Here is a 26,503-nt window from a genome sequence, read left to right on the forward strand (position 1 = left end):
GGTCAAAACTTTCCAGAATCTGAATTTTTCAACAAAAATTTTCATGAAAATTTTGATTTCTGAAGAGAAGTAGTAACGAATGATCAAAACACCTCGTGATGTTTTCTTTCCATTTTTTCAGCCAACTCTAGATGCAAATGGCTCTTGGTTGCCAATGATCCAGCTGGGTTTGAAATGGTGGTTTTGAGCTGAAAGTCAGTACCCTGAGCCTTTTCTTCTCACTTGTCTTAAAGCCAGCATTTGCTTGGTGGATGAAACTGTCTGGCATAACACCGTTCTGCATTGTGAGAATCTCAAAAGCAACCATGCTAGCAGACAGTTCCTACTATAAAGGAAAATAGGCAAACAATATGGCATGCTGCACAGAATTGGTCCCTTTGAACCTACAACAGTTGCAGTGCTGGTACAAACAACAGGAAATTGCACTGCAAATTAAGGCTGCTAAATAAACATGTATTTAAAAATGTAATATGACAGGTACTGTACCACCTGCTGCCACTGGGACAACCAGTGCTCGGGTTGTAGCTGTAACTGCTTTAGCCACTGGAGGCTGAAGTAGATCTAGATGCAACTGAGGGACTTCTGGCCCTACAGCACAACAGGCAGCCACAGAGAGAGGCGACACGGAGGAGGAAATACACGCTTCTGTAGATTTAACTAGGCAGAGGCAGAGTATGCAGCTGTCTGCACATGCTTCTTTCTGCCTCTGCTTCTGTTTTTCCAGATCCAGCAACAAGTGTGGGGGGCGAGACTCATTGTGGTGGGCGTCAGGTAGGAATGGGGAGGTTTCCATGTGACAGTCCCTACTACAGTGTCTTTAAAAGGAGCAGTTTTGCCAACTTTCAAATTTTTATTGCAATTCTTGCAAACATTGGTGTTTCTCTTTCAGTCCTGGCTGCTGAATTCCTGTGAATATGTAAGAATCTCAGGTTTCATTTTATGTTTTTAAAGTGTCCACCCCTCATGGCTGCAAAGATAAGCATGAAAGTGTGACCTCGGTGCACCTAAAGGCTCAAAAACCAGAAAGCCAATAAAAAGAAACCCGAAAGTACTTTTCTAAAAATTGCAATCCTAGAGGGCCCTGACTCATTGATTTTTGAATGTTTGGGGTTGGCAACTTGCTCCTAAGTTCCCCCGGGGCAATTTTTGTACTTTTACAATTACACTGTCCTGTTCTGAAAAGATGTTTTTCTCTGCCCTATTTCTACTGTAGATTAAAGACCAACCCGAACAGGGGCCACTTGCTCAGCCTTCGAAGACTTATGTATGTGAGTAACTTCACACGTGAACAATCCCATTGACCTCAGCAGAACACCTGATGGTGTCATAAGTAGGACTCAGGTTTCAACTATGCCAAGAAACACTGAAGCCAAGAGCTATCAAATACACATGAAAAAAATGAAATAAAAGGAGAATTTTTTTTTCTAAACAGTTACATGAATTGTAGGTCTTACTTGTAACAACAGAGTAGTACAAATTTAAAAAAAAAAACATACTCTGAAAGTTAAGTTGCTAGTGTCCTTTTAGATATCTGTTTTATGGCAATCCGTGGGATAAAGCCATTATAGGCTCAGAAAAATAAGTGTATAGAACAGGCAATGGGACTCCATTTCAAATGGATTCTTGTGTATGTGTAAGCACAATTTTTGCGTACTGCCACTTGCGCATGCTTACCCCATGTAGTCACACTTATAATGAAGCAGAAGAGAGCACTGGCCAACTAAAACCCTCTAATCTCTCTCAAGTTCTGTTTTCTTTATAGAGAGTCTTTCTTTTAAAGACTATATTCTTTCCGACCCCCTGCTTTTTAAAATTAAACAGAAGGATGCTTGTTTTAGTTCAGGGGAAGTGCTGGAGAAGAGGAGAGTCCAGCGATCACTTCCTGTGCTGTGGGGGCTGTAGAAGGAGAGCAAGATCTCAATACAGAATGGGGAATGGAAAGGCAACAGAAGGGCCCACTAGAAGGTGTAGCAAGGAAGTCCAAGAGTTCACTTCCTGCTCACTTTGAACACTGCCTATAATATCAGTGTATGCTTTATCTATGATTTACCATAAATCTCAAAGCGCCTGCACCGATTCCCCTATATTATCTAAAGTAATCTCATTCAGCCACATTTCTGTGTCAGTGATTTCTTACTATAGTGCAATACTATAATTTTTTGAAACAAACTGCTGCTGCTCTAGAATATTTTAAAGGAAAATAAAAAAAGATAAGTTGATTGATTTGGATCCAATTTCTCTTCCCAGTCATAATTATTTTAGGAAACTGAATCTGAATGTATATGTTGAACTTCACCCCGTTCTCTATCAACAGTGTTGGATAACATGTACTTACAGTAACCTTCAACACACCTTTTGCCAGACATTAACAATGACTCAATGCATTATTCTCTTTAAAAAGTTTACTGTATTTTTACTTAATTTTAAAGTGAGGAGTAACATTTAGGACAATATATTTAGCATACTTACAACAAATGTATCTTCTACTTTGGCAATTCCTTTTCCAAATATGGTCCCGAGTTGATCTCCAACTCCAGCCAACAGAAAACCAAACAGAGGAATTCCCAATAAGGCATAGATGATACAGAATATCTTTCCACCTTCTGTACGTGGCGAGATGTTCCCAAAGCCTACATTACAAACAACTTGGGCTATTTATAAATTACTTACACATATTAAATTACATGTCCAAAAGTATTACAGGAGGAGAAAACTTAAGCGGTCCCCATTGGATCAACCACATTATACACTGTACATTTCTATAGTTTCACCCTTATAATTTGATTTTCTCATTTTCCTCATTCAGAGTGTTGTCCAATTAACCAATTTGTCTCCCTTATACGTATAATTCTTATATTGCTGAATTTTTTTCCTTCTCCCACAGAGTAGCTTCACCATAGAGGCTGACTCCTTGCACACCTTATTCAGGCAAATCTCCCACTGAAATCACTTGGAGCAAATCTTCCATTGACTTCAATGGGAGATTAACCTGAGCACAGGGCGCAAGATCAGACCCTACTAAGTGGAAATTACTATAACTGGAATTGCAATTTTGCAGACTGCAATGCACTGAAACTGTGTGCAGCTTACATTCAAATGTAGTATAAACAGTGTTCCAAGATCACAACGAGCCACATTTTCAAGGGAGGCAGCATGAAACCGCACATTTGGATGAGCAAGATGAGGATTTGTACATTAAGTAGGACTGTTCATATACTTTAGGACTGAAGGAGTGCACACATACAGGTTTTTGCAGGCACAATAAGACTTTGCAATTTGATGCCACTGTCCATTTGAAAACTCAAATCACTTACAAAGATTATTGAATTTAGTTAAAAACATACTTCTAGCATGCATATTAGCTCTATTTCAAAACAGGTAAATGGAGGTATAAAGAGGGGCATTTGAACTTCCAGAATGCAAGAGGTAATACAAATAAGTGAAGCTCTTTTTTGTATCTAACCCAATTTCTGTTTATCTATTTTGAGCACCCTGGTTTGTCACCAAAAACAAATTTTCTTCATATGCAACATTTTGTTTATTTTTACTATTGCCCTTCTTGAAATTAGAGATAAATCAGAACCAAAATCCTGTATCCAAACATCTCCCCTTTTCCAACACATACACACTTTGGAAAATTTTAAATGGAAATCTGATTATGAATGCTATGGCTTGAGCCACACATTGGAAATGTTTGTAATAAAGTATGTAGCAGTTGTATTGAACTAAGAAAAACATTGTTATTTCAAATTTCAAGAATGCAAAGTATCCCAAACCAAATTTATGTTGCAGGCATTGTATTATTCTTAATAGAAACACTACCGGTATCCTTTTGTATACACAGGGGCCAAAATGATCGCTGGAATAACTCCCCGGAAGAAAACAGAATTATACAAGGTATGAATTTGGCTCAATATGCCTTAATGTAACCTTCAACCTTAATGTAAATTCCCAGACAAAAAATGAGTTATGAGGGAATTAAGGTTGAGTACAGATCAGGAATCAACAGCAAAAAATGTTATCTGTGTTGTAATTATCCCAGAATCAAGCATTATAAACCCAGAAAATTCAGTTAAGGTTAAATGAAATGCCAACCTATTAAGGAATAGAGATGCACAGTTAGGGCACCTAAACAATCTTAACTCTGCTCTGTAGTGACACAATGCAAAAAAATCACAATTATAATTAAAACATTTTAGCACTTGTGGTCTCTTATTAGACTAAACTGATTTTAACTAAATATATGTTTTCTCCCTTCCCTGCCCACTACCCCCATGATGTCTCTATGGAGCAGTGTAATACAGTGCTCTGAGTTAATCTGGAGCCAGGACTGGAACCACTGATGTTCACCATTCAGGGAGTTGTAAACTGATGCATTCCCACTTTACTGCACCAAGCAGATCTCAGGGCACGACAGAATCTGGTCCCAGATTTTTAAAATAAATTAGCTTTTGTTTACTGATGGCCAAACCAACAGAACGAAACAAATGCTAGTTAGTCTTGTTTAATTAACAGGTCTGTGTATATGGCTACAGTACTTTTGAATAGATTCTATTGTTCAGTTTTTATAAGGCCTTTGCGTGACTTAGAGCCAAGCATCTAGGGGCACCATGTGCAATTCAAACTCTTGTCTTTGGCAATAGCCCTTGATTTTGGTAGAGCAAAGAGACATATTTCCCTGTTCCACATCCTCTCAGTAATGACAAAATACTCACCCAACTAAGCATACTCAAAAGAAAGAGACTGTTTTTTTCTTTTTGACTCTGACATTTCCATTTCCATTCCTCCCACTGCTGTCAGAAGAGATATGTTTCTTGTGCACTCTATTTGTAATCTGCTACTAATCACTTCCAGGACATCTAGTTCCCATTCAGCTCTATATATTTACATATTTACAGAGACATACTTTACATAGGAACCAGATTATGCATCTCTTTGCTTTTACGGCCCTCAACAACTTGTATATGCTCTTCATAACAGATTTTTTCATGTAGAAACACCATAGAAAAGGTCTCTTTTTAATTAATTACATATGAAGGGTTCTCACATACACACATTCTGGATTAACAGCCAGCCGTGAGAGGTGGTGCAGTGTACCTCTGGCTGGATGAGCACTTCTCAGGAAAAAAGAGGATGTGTTTTGGGATCTATCATTATAACTTAGTGCCCTAGCAACATGGTCTGTTATAAGCTTTCCATCACCCACACAATATTATGTTTCATAGTAATATGCTACCATGTATTACAAATCAGCCTGTCTTGATAGCTACATTAATTGTCCCTAAATAATAATGTCTTATTACTTTCCCACATTGTGAGGTATTCTTTGATTTAGGGAACGGGAGAGTAAATTTACTTGTGCTTATTGTGGTTGATCTAATTTTTGAACATTTTGTCTAAAAGAAAGCTATGGTTCTCTAAAAACCATCAGCAGCATGCTGCTCCTACATAACAAGAGAGAGAAACTACATCCCACATAGCTTCATCGTGCTGATCCTAGCACATAAACCGTAAGGACACCACTACATGCCTCCAAGTATCATGCAGCTCTTTTCTATTTTCAGTGATCACATAGACATTCACAGCATTACTGTACTTGCTATAGCTCTATCACTGAATAAGTTACATGGCAGCAAAGGTCTTCACTGCAGAGTTCTCTCTTTTGCTCCATTAGCAGCTCTAGGCCCATCCAGATGCTGGATCCTGCTCCCAGTCTGCCATATTGGCTGAATTACCTCTCCGAATCAGCAACGTTTACACCCCTCCACACACTCTCTCCTCCCGTCCCCTGGACCAGCATTTGTAAATAGAAACATGGCTGGGTTCTCAGGCTCTGCACACAGGTCAGCACCACAACCACACAGGCAGTTGCTGTGCAAGGAGAGATTCTTCACACCTCCTGTCCCGTGTGTGTTTCTATTCCTCTGGTTCTGGTACATAAGTGATTCCTAGATCTAGAGTCAAAGTATTTCTTTCTAACAGTTTGTGGACATGAACTAAGGCAGTGTTTTTCAAACTTTTTTGGCTGCATACCCCTTTCCAGATAACGTAGCCTACCATGTTCCCCCATCTGAGATAGAGTCATAATATACCTATGATTAGATTGCCCAGTCTTACTAAATAAAATGCATTGTCCGCCATTACAGGATTTTTCTCGCCTACCCCAGTTTGAAAACCACTGAACTAAGGGATCCAAAACCCACTGAAGTCAATGAAAAGATTCCCCTGAAAGAGCTTTTATCAGGCCCTATCTGCAGGGAACTAGAAGAGAATCACACATTTTACTTCCAAAACTGGGTCACAGACAGAATGTCCCCTACCTTACTTTAATACACCGTAGCATGACTTACCTCCTGGTTTCCTAAAATGCCTTCCATGCTGTGTTAAAATGCTAAGTGTGCCACTAATGCCCAAAGGGTTCGTGTGCATTTTGAGTATGTTCTCTGACAGGTAGTTATAGACAGATACAAGAAACACATTTTAAAACCAAGTAGCTTCCATTCACCCATGAGTGAACCAAGACAGGAAGGGCATTGCAAATACTGCTACATGTTCTATTCAGCAAGATAACACATTACACAGTCTATGCCCATTCACTATGTAGCTAAGTTATGCTGTTTCATGCTCTGCAGGCTAGATAATAACATGAGAGTACTCCATATTGCTAAAGCTAAACTGTCTCTTTATTAAAAAGAACTATTTACAGAGGTGCTCCAGCTGCAGTAAGCATTCAAAGCACATGTACACACACTCGCTTTCTGGTGCCTCCTCTAAACTCTTCTCTCCAATAACCTGTGTTCCCCCCTGCAAGTTCCATGCAGGTTGCTACACCTTTCCATTCAAGGATTTTTGTTGTTGTTGTATATTTTGTGCCAGAATTTGCTGAGGCCACAGGTTATTCATACCTAATGCACAACAGGAACATGGCCTTTACTGCCCTCCCATTGCGACCTATTAGGCCTCATAGTCCTTCAAGGTGGTGATCTTTGAATAAGTCTCCCATTTGCAATGCTGAGAAGTGAAAAGTAATGCACATCGGAAAATAAACATCGGAAAAAAATAATCTGAGCTATAGATACAAAATGATCACTCAAGAAAAACCTTGGAATCATTGTGGATAGTTCTCTGAAAATATCTGCTCAATGTGCAGCATCAGTCAAAAGAGCAAACAGAATGTTAGGAACCATTAGGAAAGGGATAGACAATCACAGAAAATGTCATAATTCCACTACATAAATCCATGGTACGCCCACACCTTGAATACTGCATGCAGTTCTGGTGGCCCCATCTCAAAAAAGATATATTAGAATTGGAAAAGGTACAGAAAAGGGCAACAAAAATGATTAGAACGTTAGCTGTATGGAACAGCTTCCATATGAGAAGAGAGTAAAAAGACTGGGACTGTTCAGGTTGGAAAAGAGATGACTAAGGGGGGATATGACAGAGGTCTATAATATCATGACTGGTGTGGAGAAAGTGAACAAGGAAGTGTTATTTTCACATAACACAAGAACCCAGGATCACCCAATGATTCTCCAACAACAGGCCAGCTGATGGCTGAGGCTCTTTCTAAATTTTCCTTGTCACAGATCTGGCCTGTCTGTCCAGTGTGCCTGCTATCTGCCACTATTATGCAGTTTTCTTTGGTTTTGTTGCCACCACTGTCCTGAGAGGAGCTGGGTGGGAAACAGTTTTCCCATCCCATGAAGCTTTGAGATTTCAAAAATGTTCTTGTTCCACATCAGGACAAAAATCAAGCCTTTTCCATGTGTTCTGAGAAGAGAGATTGGCTATTCTGGGTTGGGTCTATCACCTGTTGGTCAGGGCACTCATCTGGGAGACCCAGTTTCAAGTTCCTGATTTGCCTGACTCTTGGGAGGGTCTCTCATTATTTCCTGATGGAGCTGTTCCACTTAGTATGAGGGAGAGAGAAAGAGAGAGACTGACTGGCTCTATAGCCCAATGGTTAGGGCACTCACCCAGAATGTGGAAGACCCAAGTCCCTGCTCCAATGAATATTTAATTATTTAAACAATGTGCAACAATTCCAAACAGGAGAGAATGAAAAAGACCGAGCCTAGAATAGACAATAGCCTGGTGTTTACGGCACTCACCTAGGATGTGTTAAACCCAGGTACAAGACCGTGGTTTGGAGCAGGAACCTGAACTTGAGTCTCCGACAGCCCAGGTGAGTGCCTCTGCGGTGAGTCTCCTCTTTCACGTTGAAAATATTCTGGTGTTTTACTGTGATCAAATCCATAACTTGACTGCCCTGCTGCCCAGCAGTGGATGGTGCTCCTGTGTGTCAAACTACTATAAACTTCAAGTGATAATGTCTCCTATTTCTTGGGTTTCTTAGCCACAGTCTGAATTTGCCCACTGGCCTCAGACTGGTTTTACTGTACATCACCGCCACTTGTTCACATTTCTCCAGTCTAATATTACTGCCTATCGGTGTAGCTGTGATTACTTGACAGCTGGCTCCACAATCCAGCTGGAATTGAATTGTTCATTGGTTTAATAACATAGTTGCAAATGTGATCGTTGAATAGCTGGCAGAGTTCTTCTTTAGTGCATGTACACTGTGAGTCCCAAATCTGATCAAGTTACACTGCAAATTTCCTCCTCTTCACTGGAAATCTCTATGTCCTCAATTACTGCATGCATGACTGAGCTTTTCTTTCCTGGTGTCACTGCAACATCAGAACATCAAGTGGTTCTGTTTCCCACACCCCTTGCACCATTGCCACTAGGCTGGGTGGTTTTTATTCTGCCTTTTGTGTTGCTTTCCAAAATAGATACACTGGACCATGATGCTTATATTGTTGGTCATTCTGTCTCTGGCCTGAGTCCTGGGTTCCTTTAGCTTGAGCCTGCATATTTGTTTTGCACTAATGGCAGTGGGTCTGGGTTTTTTTAATCCTTTCACTGGACCGTTCAGACGCCCTTGCTATTTTGGAGACATTTATCAAGTGTTAGAGCTATTTTTCCTCAACACTCTCTCCTGGAATCATGTCTCCCACGAACATCCTGCCTTTAATTAGGGAATGTACAAAGTTATATGGGAGTGTTAGAGTTCTCAGCTCTGTAATATGAATATTTATTCCCTTTTCTGCTTCTTGTTGTTTGTTGTTTTTTGTTTTTTGGTGGAAAAAAATCTCTCTCTACCATCTCATTCTGCCTGGGGTCAGAATACTCATCCAGCACCTTGATCAGCCGTCCCAGTGTTTTGGGCATTATTCCCAGGAGCAGTGTCCCATCTCCTTCTCATCCTTTTCCCCCCACACAATGAGATAGTAAAAAAGCTTCATCCTTCATTTTCTCATTTTTTTTCTCTAGGGCATGGTCAGGTCTGTATACAGACTGAATTCTTTCTCCCACACTTGTGCAAGGCTTTCGTCTGGAGATCCAGTATTCCCAGTGGTCTCCATGCTGCCTCTTTGGTGTTTCTAGGTCCTACTTTCTTTGTCTGTTAATTACACCCTCTTCTTTGTTGTGGGTCTCACTAAAATGACCACTACCACTATGTTTTGTATACTGTGTGCTCGGTCATAATAAGAGAGGACTCCGTTTTTTTTAAAAACTGAACTGGCTCTTTATTAAAAGAACTCTTTACTATTTACAGAAATGCTGCAGCTGTCCTTCCGAACATGTGCACACAGACTGAGTTCCTGTTGCCACCTTCAAACTTTTCCCTCCTGCAGCATGCATTCAATCTTCCCTCCAAGTTCCAGGCAGGTTACAGTCTGCACTGTACATGCATGCGTGGCTACAAATATTGGTCAAATGTGCCAAAATTTCTTAGCAAATTAAGTGCCAGATCCAAGACTAGAACCTACATTGATTAATTCTGCCACCAGCATTTAACCCATTAAGCCCCAGTGTCAGCCAATGTATCGAATCTCTGAGCATTACCCTGTTTAAAAATGTGGCTAATAATAATGCTTTCCAGTTACTTACTGATTTTCCATCTATATGTCTCAAGCACTTAACAAGGTTGTTAAACATTCTTAACCTAAATACAGTTTATATATTTATATATGGGGCACTATGGCTATTGGAGAGATCAGGTTTGTATTTCTAACTTTGCCATAAGATTGCATGTTAACTTCTGACAAGTCATTTAACTCTGTTTCTCAGTTACCCCAAAACACAGATCCCAGCGTTTCCTTTCACTATTGAGAAGTAGTCTTGACCAGTTTGGAATTCAGCTATGAAAATATTTTCCCTCATCCCCTTTTTTCTTATTCCATCTGCTTCATTGAAAGAGAATTGTGTGCTTTAAACATTTTACTATTCTTGCCCTTGAAAACTGCCTCTTTTATGAACCAGTATTAAAACATACCTGTACGTTAAGAAGTGTATTTTCCCTGAGTGGATCAAAGTTACAGAGAAACACAAAATATTGCAAAATCCCTAAGAGGTTAAGGATTTTTTACTCTTAAAAGTCCTTGCTCAAAAAAAATTCAGAGAACAGCCTAGTTGTTAATAAGACTTACACCTAAGTGTCTTGAAGTGAAAGGATGTTTTACTTCTTTATTTTTTGGAGGCACAAGAGGGACTTCAATCATCTTCGTAACGCGACTGAAGCTGCAATCTTAAATAAAGATAGGTTATCCCCTCTCCCTAATAAAACAACATACAGCTGATGAGCTGAGACTGGAGGCCTTGGTCTTCCTGTGCCACAAAATACAAGCTTCCACCACTAGAGCAAAAGGAATATCTCTCATTGCTGTCACCTACAGAAACACTTTTAATTTTCTTTCTACGCTGTAATGAGAAAATAGCGGGTAACATGCTAGCCCCCCCCTGGAGGGCCCAATTCAATGCCAAAACGCCCGCAGGCATCAATGGGGATTGAACCAATACTGAGATGTGTGCCAGCTGGTGTTTTGCTAACTGCTTCTTCACACTTATTAAACAGTACTATTCATACCACCAAAATGGTGAAATGCTGATGAACCTAAAATGTAGGTACTAATCCTTAAAGCTTTCAATGAGCTGGGGGGACAGCTGCCTTTGAGATTGTTTCTCTTCATGAGATCTGCCATGACAGCTATGATCGATGCCTGATGGAGTCCGCAATGAAACTCAGTGTGATTAAACTTAACAGACTGTATATCTGAGTTATTTTATATCAATTCTGAATTATAGATATTTTATTTCCAGGGTAAATCCTGAAGTTATTGCTCAGTTCTTACTCAGGCAAAACTCCCACTGACTTCAGGTATTTGGGTTGACTCTTGCTGTGCATACTGTAGCCCTGATTCAGCAAATTACTTAAGCACACGTTTAAATTCATCCCTACTCATCAAGCATTTAAGCAAGTGCATATGTACATATCCAACATGCATACATACATACACAAAGATGTATATAACCTACTAAACAAAGTAGTAAAAAAAATGTATTAGCAGATTTTAAAAGTCATGAGGTAGCAGAAATTGTTCCTGGAACTCAAACTGTCCTATGTTCTCTTACTTCCTAGAATTTCACTCTGCATGAGAATCTCTTGGTTCTGATGTTATTTGAGGAGTTAAAGCAGGCACAGTTACAGGACAGTAAAAATATTTTTAAACCTTTCAAAGGACTAATAATTAATTCTGTGTTTTCAACTTGTAGGATACTTAAAACGATTAGATAGATAGATAGATAGATAGATAGATAGATAGATAGATAGATAGATAGATAGATAGATAGATAGATAGATAGTCTCTATGATGTTGCTTTCTGTTCAATACAATAGATGCTACGCACTATATTGCTCACCAACATTATAGAATGGTCCCAGTTCATCAGTACGCGTGAACATTTACATACAAACATCTAATAAATTGATTAACTGAATCCTCAATTAATATTCTGACTTGAATTCTTTGATACAGCCATAAATGCAAAGCTGGGAAAGTTTGGAAGTGAACAGAGAGGAACATCTTGTAACGTTGGCCTGGTGCTTCTAACACTGAGTTCTCAAAAGATGGGTCCCTGAATCCAGAATTGTTACTGTCTGTGATATAAGCAAACACAAAAATTATGATCTGGAAATATGAAGTACACTATCACGTTTTATTGGTTTTGGTCCATGGAAGTATTTTTGCTTTCCAGGCCCTTCTTGCTTCTAAAGCCATCCATCCAGCACAATTTTCCATGGACAGCAATTGCACCAATCAACAAAAAAATTGCACCATCTCTAGGTTACTTTGCTGTTAAATGTGTAGGCCATATCTTTTCTTGAATTAACCGAAGTGTTCCATAATATCAAATCACTTCACCTGGCTATGGGAAAACAGAACAAAATAGAATGGAACACTTTACAAGATACCGATAGACTTTCAATTAAGGGACCTTAAGTTAAATTGGTTGAGACCTTCAATTCAGATCAAAGTGAGGCACAGAAAGTAGTAGAATATGCCCCATGTTAGAAAATGAGTGGCATTTAAAAGTCATTTTTCACTCCTGCCCCCCAATAAAACCGATCTTAAATGTATATGCAGACCAAGTATGTGCAGCCCAGGCCATCTGATTCAGAAGACATATTCTAGATCAGCTCTGATGATGTATCTTGTGTGCTGTTCTTGGGTCAGGTGCTGAACAGAGTTTGGCCAAACATGCCAGCTCAGCATGTTCAAATTTGAGGGGGCTGAAGTTGTCTCTGAAAACAGTTTTCAAACCTGGCTTGCTTTCTAGGGTAGACAGGGATTGTTTTTCCTAGGAAGGATATCAGGATTTGTTTTTAATAATGGGCAAACCAAAGGAAAAAAGACTTGGAGAGGTGATAGCTAAAAGATCAGGAGCTGTCATAAATATAAAGGGAAGGGTAAACCCCTTTGAAATCCCTCCTGGCCAGGGGAAAGCTCCTCTCACCTGTAAAGGGTTAAGAAGCTAAAGGTAACCTCGCTGGCACCTGACCAAAATGACCAATGAGGAGACAAGATACTTTCAAAAGCTGGGAGGAGGGAGAGAAACAAAGGGTCTGTGTCTGTCTGTATGCTGGGTCTTTCCCGGGGATAGACCAGGAATGGAATCTTAGAACTTTTAGTAAGTAATCTAGCTAGGTATGTGTTAGATTATGATTTCTTTAAATGGCTGAGAAAAGAATTGTGCTGAATAGAATAACTATTTCTGTCTGTGTATCTTTTTTGTAACTTAAGGTTTTGCCTAGAGGGGTTCTCTATGTTTTTGAATCTAATTACCCTGTAAGATATCTACCATCCTGATTTTACAGGGGGGATTTCTTTATTTCTATTTACTTCTATTTTTTATTAAAAGTCTTCTTGTAAAAAACTGAATGCTTTTTCATTGTTCTCAGATCCAAGGGTTCGGGTCTGTGGTCACCTATGCAAATTGGTGAGGCTTTTTATCCAACATTTCCCAGGAAAGGGGGGGGTGCAAGTGTTGGGAGGATTGTTCATTGTTCTTAAGATCCAAGGGTCTGGGTCTGTAGTCACCTAGGCAAATTGGTGAGGCTTTTTACCAAACCTTGTCCAGGAAGTGGGGTGCAAGGTTTTGGGAAGTATTTTGGGGGGAAGGACGCGTCCAAACAGCTCTTCCCCAGTAACCAGTATTAGTTTGGTGGTGGTAGCGGCCAGTCCAAGGACAACGGGTGGAATATTTTGTACCTTGGGGAAGTTTTGACCTAAGCTGGTAAAGATAAGCTTAGGAGGTTTTTCATGCAGGTCCCCACATCTGTACCCTAGAGTTCAGAGTGGGGGAGGAACCTTGACAGGAGCTTATTTGAAATCTTTGAAGGTTCCTCTCCTTTGTGTGCATGACACCCAAGGGCACACCCCATCACCTCTAAAATCCCTGGTCCTCCCTAATATTGGTCTCAATTCTGTAAATAGAGTGCCTCTTCGAGGGTGTTGAATCTCCTCTGCTCTCTCAGTCACACCAACAGAAGTTGCAGGCATTCAGTACCTAGTAGAATCAGGCTCTTTGGTGTCCGATTACCTTTTGGGAGGGCTGTGAAGCCTGCTGTTCCCCTCTCCTACAACAAAGCCCTCTTAGAGATGGTCCGAAATGGGTGAAATCTCACTACCATTGCCTGACAGGAAGAAGAGTCAGGATGGGAGAAAGACATTCTCTGAGGGTAGATATGGGCACTGTCCAAATTAAGAGGGTCGGGTCGGATGTGTGTGTGTGTGTGTGTGTGTGTGCTTTTTAAATATCAGTCCTGATTTTTTTCTTGTCTCTGCCTCTAAAAAGTGTCACCAGTCTTTAAAATAATGGGCACAAACATAGCTGACAATGCAACTATTCCCTTTTCTTAAGAACCACAGTATGTCTATGACCTGAAGGACAAGGACATCTGTTTAATGAAAGAAATCATCTCATGTTGCTTCCCATTTAACATTAAAGCATGGAGAGTTTAGGGACAGAACAGCCATAATGCAACCCATGAATAATACATTTTAATGGTTTTTAAATAGCATAGCCATAAGTACTGAAAAGGGTCAATTAAATAAACTACAGTACACCCAATGCTGCCATTAAACCTGAAAAAGCAAAACAAAAACAAAAAAACAAGATTGGGTTGGGGGTGGGATAGCATTTTCTATACTCTCATGGTGGATACAAATCTGTTGATTTTAGTTACTTAATTTTGAAGGCACTACAAATTCCAGCCCCATTTCTAATACAATATCATAAAGTGTCAAACAAACATTCTTAAAACTCAAGTTGTTTAGAATGCATAACAGAAGAGAACTCATATGAAAGTCTGAGGGCATTATTTTTTTAAATAGTCAGTATCCCATTGATGGAGATTTACAAATTCCAGCAAAGGCCTGAAAACTTCTAGTAGCTCAGTCCCATCACCAGCTCTAACAGAAATTCGATGACAACTTTTAACAGTTATGAAGTTCACATGGGTCACTACAGTTATGCAACAGGAGAAATCCACAGAACTTCAGAATCCTCAGGCTACATTCTGAAAAAAAATCGTCTTCAGAAATAAATCTATCTGCACACATTGTTTTAAACATTTACTTCCCCTTGCTAATTAAAATGGGAAAATTGCATGTAAATGTAACCCTCAAAAATATTTAGAGATAGATGAATTCTGCAAAACATTGTTCAAACACTTTCACTCTAATTCTGAATTTTAAAGTATCCAAAAGGGGGAGGGGGAGAATTGATTTTGCAATTAATGATTCTGAAAGTGTAATTCCACCAACTGTAAGCAACACCTTTGATCATTAAAATGGATGGAATTTAAAAAAATCAGATTTACTTTCCACTCCTTCTGCTGCTTGCATTTCACCTGCTGCTGTATGGACAGTGAAAACAGAGTGGTCATTTTGGGTTTAAAACTCTGCAGTGCAATGTTTAAATCCAAATAATTTTCTTTTCTTTTTTAATTTCAAGAAAACATTTCTGTTCATTTTAAGTTTTTTAACCCTAGCCCTTTTACATTCATAGGACCAGATTTTAGAAAGTGCTCACTGACTTCAATGGAAGCAGCATTAGGCCAATGCTGAACACTTTTGAAAATACCACCCCTCAGATCTAAATGCTTGGTCTTATACTAGTTGATGGTGTAAATTCAAGAGTTCATCATAATTTTCTGTTTGTAACTTCCTAATTAGATACTTACCAGGTAACTGTGATATCACAAATTGAAGACTAAAGCCAGATTTTCAGCTCTATTTTAACCACACCTGCCATTTCTATGACTACAAATATTTCTGAGAACCATGTGTGTCCTAAATACCTAATTTGCAGGAACAAAAAGGGAGGCTATTTTTTTTATCGTTGTTTTGTATTTTTTAATGTGACTCTCTGACTTCATGTGGAGAAAAAGCAGCATGACATCTTAAGCAGCAAATAAATCTTTCTTGTTTACATGCAAATAGCCTGAGAACAGATGAAAGCTAAGTTTTCAAATTCTTGTTTGGTTTTCCACTGACTTTAATGGGAGTCATGCACTAAATCCTTATATTCCTTTCTCAAAATCACATAGGTATGGGATTCTGGGATACATTTCAGCTAGTGCTCTTCTAAATTCTTCCCATGCTCATATAAAGGCACTAATAATATCACTAAAAAGATGAAGTTCCAAAGTACCTGATGTGCTGATACCACTCTTTAATCTGTCAACGGACTAGCAAGTAGTTCTCTGAGGAAAGCATCCCTACCACATCCCACATGCTTAAATTTAAATCAGTGGGATTTACGCACATGCTTAAGTGCTTTCCTCAATCAGGCCTTACAGAGAGACAGGGAGACAGACACTCTCCCTGTGATCCATTGTAAAAACTGCAATCAAATGCAGATAGAGCCCCGGGATGAAATTCTAGGGTCTAGGCTCTCCTAGTAGTAGACTCTTAATATATAATTCCTCAGATCAGGGTGTGTAAGAATCTTACACTTCAGGATACAATATAAAATGCATCTTTTTGTGTAAGCCTTCACTCAATGACAATGACTGCAAATGGTTGGAACTTTCTTGGGCACACACTGAGAACCTCCCTCTTAAGCAAGCAGAATAACTGATGGCAATTATATTATAGAATAATAGCAATGTAGGTATGGAGGGGACCTCAAAGGATTATGTAGCCCATCACTCCCAGTTCCCCACACTGAGGCAAGATTAAGTATACCTAAACCATCCTTGAGAGGTTTTTGTCTAACCTGTTTTTTAAAACCTTGAGTCAGGCATTCCACAGTCTCCCTTGGTAACTTACGGTATTCCAGTATTAGCTATCCTTATAGTTAGAAAGTTTTTCCTAGTATCTAACCAACATCTCCTTTGCTGAAAATTAAGCCAACTACTTCTTGTTCTACATTCCCTGGACATTGAGAACACTTGTTCAATGTTCTTATTATAACAGCCCTTAATGTATTTTAAAACTATTAGGTCTGTAGCGGGGTGGTCACCCACTCCGGCCTTGGAGGGGTTAAAACAGCCTTGGGAAAGGGCTGCCCCAGGGTGCCAATAGGCTAGGCTGATTGGGGAAGCAGCCACAGCTGGCCCTATAAAAGGGCTGCTAGGCAGGGAGGAGCACCAAGCTGTATGGGCCCATGGTGCCCAGGCTCCAGCAATATTCAGGGCCTGGCACTACCAATGTTTGGGGCTAGGTCTCTCCCCTGGCCCCGTCTGCTGCCCCCCCTGCTCCTCTCCCAAGTGTCCCTCAACCCCCCCTTGCTGCCCCCATGTGCCTCCCCCGGGTGGGTCCCGGAGTGTCCCTGCCCTCCTCTGCAGCTCCACCCTGACTCAGCTGTTCTGGCTCCCAGAATGAACTGCTGCCGCAGGGTCCTAGTGCCCCCATCCAGCTTGCCTTGCCCTACCCCTGCCCTTCTGCCTCGGACTCTTCCTTTTTCCAGAGGGACCCTCCACCAGCATGGGGGGCACCCCTGTCCACAGTCACTGCTCCTGCCCCACACTGGGCAAGGGGAAGCCCCATCCCCCACCCCCAGTGAGGCTACAGTGAGGGGCAGCAGCAGGGGAGGAGGTGCCCATGTGATGGCAGCTTCCCCCCCCCGGCGCCCACCATAGGGGAGGCAAGGGGGCTTCTTGGGCCTGAGAGGGGCCCTAGCAGCACATGCAGTGACAGTGGTGCGAGGTGAGTGTGCTGCTGGGGGTGGAGAGGAGGGCTCCTCCCCCAGAGCTTACTCTGCCAGTGGGGAAAGGGCTGAGGGGAGTCCTCCTCTCTGGCCCCAGCCCCGGGACAGCCTGCCTGCACCCCAAACCCCTCATCCCCAGCCCCACCCCAGAGCCCACACCCCCAGCCTGAGCCCTCACCCCCCTGCACTCCAACCCTCTGCCCCAGCCCGAGCCTCTCCAACACCCCAAACTCCTCATCCCCAGCCCCAGACAGAGCCATCACCCCCCCCTCGCACCCTAACCCTCTGTCCCAACCCTGAGCCCCATCCTGCATCATGAATCCCCAGACCCACCCCTCAACCCTGCACCCCATCCTTCCGCACCCCCTCTCACCCCAAACTCTTTCCCAGAGTCTGCACCCCCTCCCTCCGCACCCCCTCCCATCCCCAAACTCGTCCCAGAGCCTGCACCCCAGACCCCATCCCGCACCCAAACTTCCTCCCAGAGCCCAACCTCTCATCCCTTCTGCACCCAAACTCCCTCCCAGAGCCTGCACCCTGTACCCCAATCCCCTGCCCCAGCCCAGGGCCTGCACCCCAGACCTCCTCCCCCCACCCAAACTCCCTCCCAGAGCCTTAGGTGGGGGGGTGGAGTTTGGGGGGGGCGGGTTCTGGGCACCACCAAAATTTCTACAAACCTGCCACCCCCTAGGGAGCTAGGTCAGTCTCTCTCCAGCCTTGGAGGGAGACAGGCCTGGCTGCCTGGGAGCTCAGGGCAGGGAGCGGAGCAGTGCTGGGGAAGGGGCAGGCTGAGCTGGGGAGCTCAGGCCTGGCAACCTCCCAGGCTGCGGCCTGATAGAAAGGCCAAAGCAGGTACTGGGCTGCAGGGACAGGCAGCAGGTCCAAACCCCACCTTGCCAGTGATGAGTGGATTGCAGTCTGCCCCAGTGAGCAGGGGCTAGACGATGACTGGCAGTAGCCACTGATGCAAGCTGGGGATAGAGGGTTGGGGGTTCCCCGGGGAGGGGAGACCCAGAGACTGCGGGGATACTGCAAAGAGCAGAACCCTGAGCTAAGAGGCCCGGGAGGGACACGGAGGGCCTGAGGCAAGCGGGACATTGGCCAGCAGAGGGCACTCCAGAGCTGGAGAGCTAATTCCCAGGATGACCAGCAGGAGGTGCTGCACCAGTGAGTCATCACGCCTTGCTACAAGGTCCCTCCTCAGTCTTCATTTCTCAAGATTAACATGCCCAGATATTTTAACCTTTTACTCATTGGTCAGGTTTACAAAAGCTGTTATCATTTTTGTTGCTCTCCTCTGGACTATTTCCAATTTGTCCACATCTTTCCTAAAGTGTAGCACCAAAAACAGACACAATGCTGCAGCTAAAAATTCAATAGTGCAGAGTAGAGCAGAACAATTACCTCCCATGTCTTACATACACTACCATTAATACATTCCAGATGATATTTGCTGTTTTCACAACTGCACATATTCTTGGCTCAAATTCAGTTTGTGATCCACCATATCCCCCAGATCGTTTTCAACAGGACTACAGGCTGGCCAGTTATGCCCCATTTAATATTTGTGCATTTGTTTTTTTCTTCTTAAGTGTAATATTTTGCATTTGTCTTTATTGAATTTCATCTTGATTTCAGACAAATTTTCCAATTTTATCTAGACCATTTTGAATTCTAATCCTGTCCTAATAAATGCTTGAACCTCCTCCCAGCTTGGTGTCATCTGCAGAATTTATAAGCATATTCTCTACTCCATTCTCCATGTCATTAATGAAAATATCGACTAGTACCAGGACCCAGGACAGATCCCTGCAGGACCTCACTAGATACATCTTTCCAGTTTGACAGCAATCCATTGATACCTACTCTCAGAGTACACTTTTGCAACCAGTTGTGCACCATTGACTTTTCAGAGGAACTGATAATATTTTTAGATTTGGTGTCTAAATACTACAGTGATGGATTCAATAAAAACATATAAAACTACTCACTTCCTCTCCCTCTGTAAATAACTTTTCCCAAAAACATTTCTCAATAGATTTAAATTGCACTCAGTTATACAGTAGTGAGTTCATGATGTTCAAAACAAGCATGTATATTGGACAGAAATCAAATGTTTAATGAAATGCCTGAAGGCAAAGTTATTCAGTAAATGACAGCTACCATATGCACATTCCTAGTAGATTAAGATGCTTATAAAATTTATTCTAGTAAACATAAGATATAGAAGTAAAGTTAAGTGACCCACTGCTACCTTTAACTGGACTAACCAAAAATAAAATAAGCAATCCTAAGAATCACACTTTTTAAATCTCGCTCAGGAAACTGAGACTGTACGCAAGAGATTTTGTATAACAAAATAGCACAGTGTTACTTTAGCATGCATTGTTAACTTCAGAAATACAATAAAACTGTAAAAAAAAAAACAGGTGCAAAATATGGATTGGAAAAAAATATCCTTTTTTTACCCGACTTTCTAGAAACTTGCCAGAGGTGTCACCTGACAGAACATCAAAAATGCTCCAAAAACATAGTACCACTGAGGTATATTGACACATGTGAATGTATTTATTTACAGCAAAAGAACCTTCCCAAAAATATACTCAGACCAAGCACTAACACAATCAGGAACCCAAACTCGGAGCCTTGTGTATTGTTCTAAAAATACAAGTAGTAAGCTGTCAAGGTTCCTTCCCCACTCTGATTTCTAGATGTGGAGACCTGCATGAAAACCCCCCTAAGCTTATTCTTACCAGCTTAGGTTAAAAACTTCCACAAGGTACAAACTTTGCCTTGTCCTTGAACTCTATGCTGCCACCACCAAGCGTGTTAAACAAAGAGCAGGGAAAGAGCCTACTTGGAGACGTCTTCCCCCCAAAACATCCCCCCAAGCTCTACATCACCTTTCATGGGGAAGGCTTGATAAAAATCCTCACCAATTTGCATAGGTGAACACAGACCCAAGCCCTTGGATCTTAAGAACAATGAAAAAGCAATCAGGATCTTAAAAGAAGAATTTTAATTAAAGAAAAAGTAAAAGAATCACCTCTGTAAAATCAGGATGGTAAATACCTTACAGGGTAATCAGATTCAAAACATAGACAATCCCTCTGGGCAAAACCTTAAGTTACAAAAAGACACAAAAACAGGAATATACATTCCATTCAGGACAGCTTATTTACCAGCCATTTAAACAAAAGGAAATCTAACACATTTCTAGCTAGATTACTTACTAACAAGTTCTAATACTCCATTCCTGTTATGTTCCTGGCAAAAGCCTCACACAGACAGACAGACAGACCCTTTGTCCCCCCCCCCAGCTTTGAAAGTAACTTGTCTCCTCATTGGTCATTTTGGTCAGGTGCCAGCAAGGTTATCTTAGCTTCTTAACCCTTTACAGGTGAAAGGGTTTTGCCTCTGGCCAGGAGGGATTTTATAGTTCTGTATACAGAAAGGTGGTTACCCTTCCCTTTATATTTATGACATAAGCAATGAAAAATAGACTGTATCATGCATTTGCACATTACAGGACCAGTCTTTCACCCTTTGAAGTCAATGGGAATTTTGACACTGAAGGAGCAGGATCAAGCTGTGACAGATATTGCAATTCCATGCAGTATCTTTGGGAGCCGTTGTATTAAAGTTATATAGGATTGTGCTCCACTCCATGGAGGAGGATTACCACAGCTTCTCCTGGAACTAAGAACAAAGGGATGATTAAGATGACTCACTTAAATTATAAACACTTGCAGAGAGGTACCACCCTCAGGTATGGTGGCATATACTGGTTCAAACTGGTTTTTCCAGAGACAGACTAAAAAAGTGCTTTTGGCATAAAAAGACTGAGTTTCAACTGACTGAAGGCCTTCTCTCTGATCTAGCAAATGGACAGGTCCTTCTGTCCAAAGGGGGCCTCCACAACCTTTGCAAAAGGGTTCAAAAAACTCTGGCTTACTAGGGCTCCATATGACTGATGGGTGACTCCTGGTATGTTTAGTGCGTGCTTAAACCTGTTCACTGTTTTTACTGTTTTCTCTGTAATGCTGTTACCTTAAAATAAGTGTGTTTGCTTAGAAAGAGCTGTGTGATCACTGGGAACTGCTGGCAATACATGGTTCATAGCCCTCAAAGAGAAAAAGCAAACCACAGGCAGTGGCCTTTAGGCAAGCTGGCTTGATGGGGATATCAATGGAAGGCAGAGAGCTGTGCAGTCTTAAAACCACTGGTTTGAAGTGAGTGGGACACTGGTCCCTCACCAGAGTCAGGTGATGGCTGGAGACCTGACTGGGAACAGCTGGAATGGACCATGGAGGGAGGTGTACAGGTGCAGTTACCCTGAAACTGTGACACAAGCCTTGACAGAAGAAACATCAAGATGGGTAGAGAATATCCTAAAAATCGTTTGTACACGGGACAAATAAATATATATGGCATACACTGTTAAAGCACAGAGGCTGGCCTGTTCTCTCCCACCACTATTTTTGTCCCTATGAATGTTAAATCCCAAAACTGCAGTATTCTCCATTCTGATGAGGTACTTGTATCTCACAAGATCCCAGGTATAGAGCATATGAATCACATTCTCAAGCACATCTAGGTATGTTTTTGACAATTAAAAAACTACAAACTGCGGGAAATGCTGTAGGTACCACAATAGCACCACATCACTCTTCATAACGAATCCTGAAGGCAAATCATTCAGTAAACTGATAAGTAAACTTTTCAGATATGGACACTAGCCAAAAGAAAACCAGAACCACTTCAACAATACATTAAATTCCATCCATCAATAAAAGTTCAAAATAGATTACTCTCCAAAACAATTCTATCTCTTAGATACCACCAGCACAACAGCATATGGTGAACTGCAAATAGCCATATACAATAACATAGAGACAAGAATAGCTGTCTCAGAGAGCATGCTTCTTTCCCTGCACATCTTAAAACATCCATCATATAGGGCTAAACCACCTGATGCTATTACATCTATTTTCATTTTCACATGCTAAAAGGAGCTTTCGGAAAAAAAAGGGCTATAAATCTGATCTCTGCACTTAAGAAATATAACCTGCGCTTAACAGACCCTGGCATGAAGTGTTTCACCACAACCCGCTTCCCCAATTAAAAACCACATTGTGTAGCCCCAACTGCATCATAAAATCCACACTCACAAACCTTCAATAAATACCACTGAGCTTAAGTAAATATCTATTACAAGATCGATCCTTCCCACCGCAACTTTGGTATCATCATTTTCATGACCTACAAATCTAAAACCAGTTGGTACAACCGAAGCACCCAACTGAACAATTTATGCTGGGAAACATGGGCAGTAAATCTAAAAATATGAACCAGCACAGCTATTTCAAGTATATGTAAACCTGAAGAATAAAAAAAAAATTCCAAGTCCAATTATTGTTTTCTTGCACTTACAGTAATGATAGCTGGGGTTTTTTGCCTATTGTTCATTTTATTAAAAATGTAAGTTCCTCAGAACAGGGATTTTGTCTACTCCATTGTACCCCCAGCATATTTTGAGCACTCAGCCAATAATAAAGAAACGGAAATGTGTTTTCTTACCATACATTGTCTATTTAGAGTCTTATGCTATGCTCCATAGACAGTGCCTAAATTAGTGAAACTGGACAGAAAGTGAGAAGCAGCATGAACATTTTGTGAGTCAAACTTTAAAACTGAACACAAAAAGTTGAACAATTCTCACAGACAGATTGACTGATGTTTCTTCTTTCATTCTTTTCTCATTGTAACCCCTAATGCCCTCAAGCTGGTGGTAAACACATCAATCTCCTTGGGCATGGAGTGTTTCTTATTATGTGTCTGTACAGTGCCTAGCACAATGAGGTCTCAGTCTTGGCTAGGGCCTCTAGGTGTTCCTGTACGACAATTAAGAATAAAAATGACAACAAAACTTCTCCCTGCCCTTAGAAGGATCTTGAGGTTACTGAGACGAAATGAGAAAACTTGGCTTCTGGCTCCTCTTTACCTCCCTTTCCCCATTTCAACAAGAAAACCTCCCACCCTCCCTGTCCAGCCCTCTTCCTCAGCTGACCCTTGTGAGGCTCCTTCCACTGCAGTTGTCCTCTCTTGCTCCTCACCTCAAGGCAGATATAGAGCCTCACATTCCTGCCTGCTTTACCTCAGCCACCAGCCCCTTTTCCCTGTACTGACATCTTTGCCACCAACGTACTGGTTTCTGGCTTCAGCTAGCTACTACTGCAGCCTGACACCTCCAGCTGTTTTCTGCCTGAGGGAGGGAGCAGGAGCTTACAGCAAAGTGAAGTGTGGCATCCTGCACCTGGAGGCTTGAGGAGGACGGTGGCTCTCAGTAAGAGGGAGGAGGGCAGGGATTTTTCCCATCCCAAATTAACTGAATGAGCTTCTGCTTATTTGCCACTCTGGCCCTTGGAACCTCCACACACACAGGTTTTAGGGGTCATAGCAACCAGTAAGCCTCTGGTAGCACAACTCCAATGGAACCGCTCTGCCTAGATGCCAGAAAGGGAACTGTGCCTCAGAGCTAATGTGGAGGCCCAAGAACCCCATACAGATGGCGCTTTGCTCCCAGTGGATATCCTAAGACCAGTATGTTCTGGGAACTTGAACTACTTAATTAGTCCTGTGTGGGGTAGAATTTGGCTGACAGTTTCAAACGCGCTTGTTACTAGCGCAGTTTTGATTTATAATATAGACAGGGCCTTACAAACCAGCACTGAAAGCTCTTGGAAACATTATCAAAGAACTACCCTATACTGAGTTTGACCCCTTCAGAAATACTTCCCAAGAAACACCACTAATGTCATTCCAACACCACCATTTTCCAACATGTTGAGTTTACTTGTCAGGCAAAAGCTCCACAGAGAAGAGAACAGCAGAGTATATGGTGTCACAGACCCCTATGATAACTAAGTGTGTATACACATATCAGCTGAAGATAGCACCCAAGAGAAACAAAGACATTCAAAGGAAGTTAGAAAATTGTTCCACCATATATATAAATATCAGCTGCACAGGAGAAATAGTTAGTCCCTTTGAACCAAACAGTGATTTCAAAAACATAGATAATAAAGGACAAAGAAATGACTTCTCACAGTTGATTTGCCTCTAGCCTCTTTGTACTGATCTTAAAAGGAAATCTCCACAACACATGAAAGCGACAATGTGCACTTACTTTACAACAGATGGAAATACTAAATTTATGATGAAAAGTACAACCATATATAGTTTGTGTACAAATCCATATATATTTATAAACATTATATATATGTGTGTATATACATACACATAGCTACATACGTATATGCAATTATTACACATGTGTACATTGTATGTATCTGCAAATCAGAGAATATAAGAAGATAGTGATATACTGCTCTTATTGGCATCTGTATGATTCATGATTGCTGAATCCAGTTTAAACAAATGCCAATACATTCCTTATACCCTCACATACTCTCATGCTTTGGTTTGGTTTTTGCCATATTACAGAGAAGTTATTTTAACTCCTAGTGGCTCTGAGCAAGGTAAACTGACACAATCATAAAAACACCTCTGTCCAGTCCATATTAGCACTCCCACTAGCACCAATGAAATCGCTCCAATGTTAGACCAATGGAGGGGGGGGAAATTCCTAAAAGATCTCAGGGCAGAAGCACCTGACTTGACTGGACAGGCAGACTCAGTTTCAATGCTACCCCTCTAGCATATTGTCCGCTGAGATAGCATGTGTTGCATGAAGATGATAATAAGAAAGAGCAAGATCTGAAAGTCTGTGCACTGCAGCAAGTCTTCATTTCAATTTATTTTAGGTTGATACTTTTGGGGTAGGTAAGGGTAGGGGTAGAGTCCAGAACATGCTGGGGGTGGGAAGTAACAGCAGCTGGAAGCAAGTAGGAGTTGAGTATTTGATTGAAGGGTGGGTTTAAATGCTTTAAGCAGAATAAAAACACATCCGCCAGTAAGAATATTCAACTAATTAAAAAATTAACTGAAAGAATGTGGATGGGGAGAGGGCTTAAAGAGTATGGAGATAATTTAGACATGTAAGGAGGTAAATTCTGCAGTACAGAAATTTAAGAAGTGACACGTTAAAAGAAACGACTGAAGAGATTTCTCAAAGAGGTCTCAAAATCAGATTCTGGAGCTACACATATTGCTGACATGAAGAGATTTTAAAGATTGCATGTGTGTCCAAATACTCTACGGTATTCAGAAACCTACTTTTAAAGTGGATCCTGGTAGTATTTGCCATGTTAAAGATTTAGGAAACCTTATTTTAAAGTATGACTTTTTCCAATTGCTCTCAGATGAATTTATATTAAAATATCACAGAACAGCCAGCGAGGAACACAAAATGTGACAAGTTCAGAAAGGAGCTAGAGTAGTATGCTACTATTGCAGGCAAAATATCAAACAGAGGAGTGAAAAATGTTGAGTCAAAGGGTACATCTACCCTATGAAATTAGGTTGAATTTATAGAAGTCGGTTTTATAGAAAGCGTTCTTATACAGTCGATTGTGTGTGTCCCCACACAAATGCTCTAAGTGCATGTAGTCGACGGAGTGTGTCCACAGTACCGAGGCAACCATCGACTTCCGGAGCATTGCACTGTTGGTAGCTATTCCACAGTTCCCGCAGTCTCTGCCGCCCATTTGAATTCTGGGTAGAAATCCCAGTGCTTGATGGGGCTAAACACTGTCATGGGTGGTTCTGGGTACATATCGTCAGGCCCTCCTTCCCTCCCTCCCTCCGTGAAAGCAAGGGCAGACAATCGTTTTGCGCCTTTTTTCTTGAGTTACCTGTGCAGACGCCATACCATGGCAAGCATGGAGCCCGCTCAGCTAACCGTCACCATATGTCTCCTGGGTGCTGGCAGACGTGGTACTGCATTGCTACACAGCAACAGTTTATTGCCTTTTGG

At 41.4% G+C, this 26,503-nt stretch overlaps 1 protein-coding gene across 3 annotated transcripts in view; it reads right to left on the bottom strand.

The window, feature by feature from the left end:
* The window catches only part of KCNK2 (potassium two pore domain channel subfamily K member 2), a 212,007-nt gene that overhangs the window by 51,144 nt on the left and 134,360 nt on the right, over nucleotides 1-26,503 (bottom strand). For all 3 annotated transcript variants that reach the window (XM_048843166.2, XM_048843168.2, XM_048843167.2), the window contains one exon: nucleotides 2,470-2,630. In XM_048843166.2, the coding sequence (XP_048699123.1) occupies nucleotides 2,470-2,630 (161 nt within the window). The remainder of the gene's footprint in view (nucleotides 1-2,469; nucleotides 2,631-26,503) is intronic.

Source organism: Caretta caretta, chromosome 3 (assembly GCF_965140235.1).
Source record: "Caretta caretta isolate rCarCar2 chromosome 3, rCarCar1.hap1, whole genome shotgun sequence".
NCBI lineage: Eukaryota > Metazoa > Chordata > Testudines > Cheloniidae > Caretta > Caretta caretta.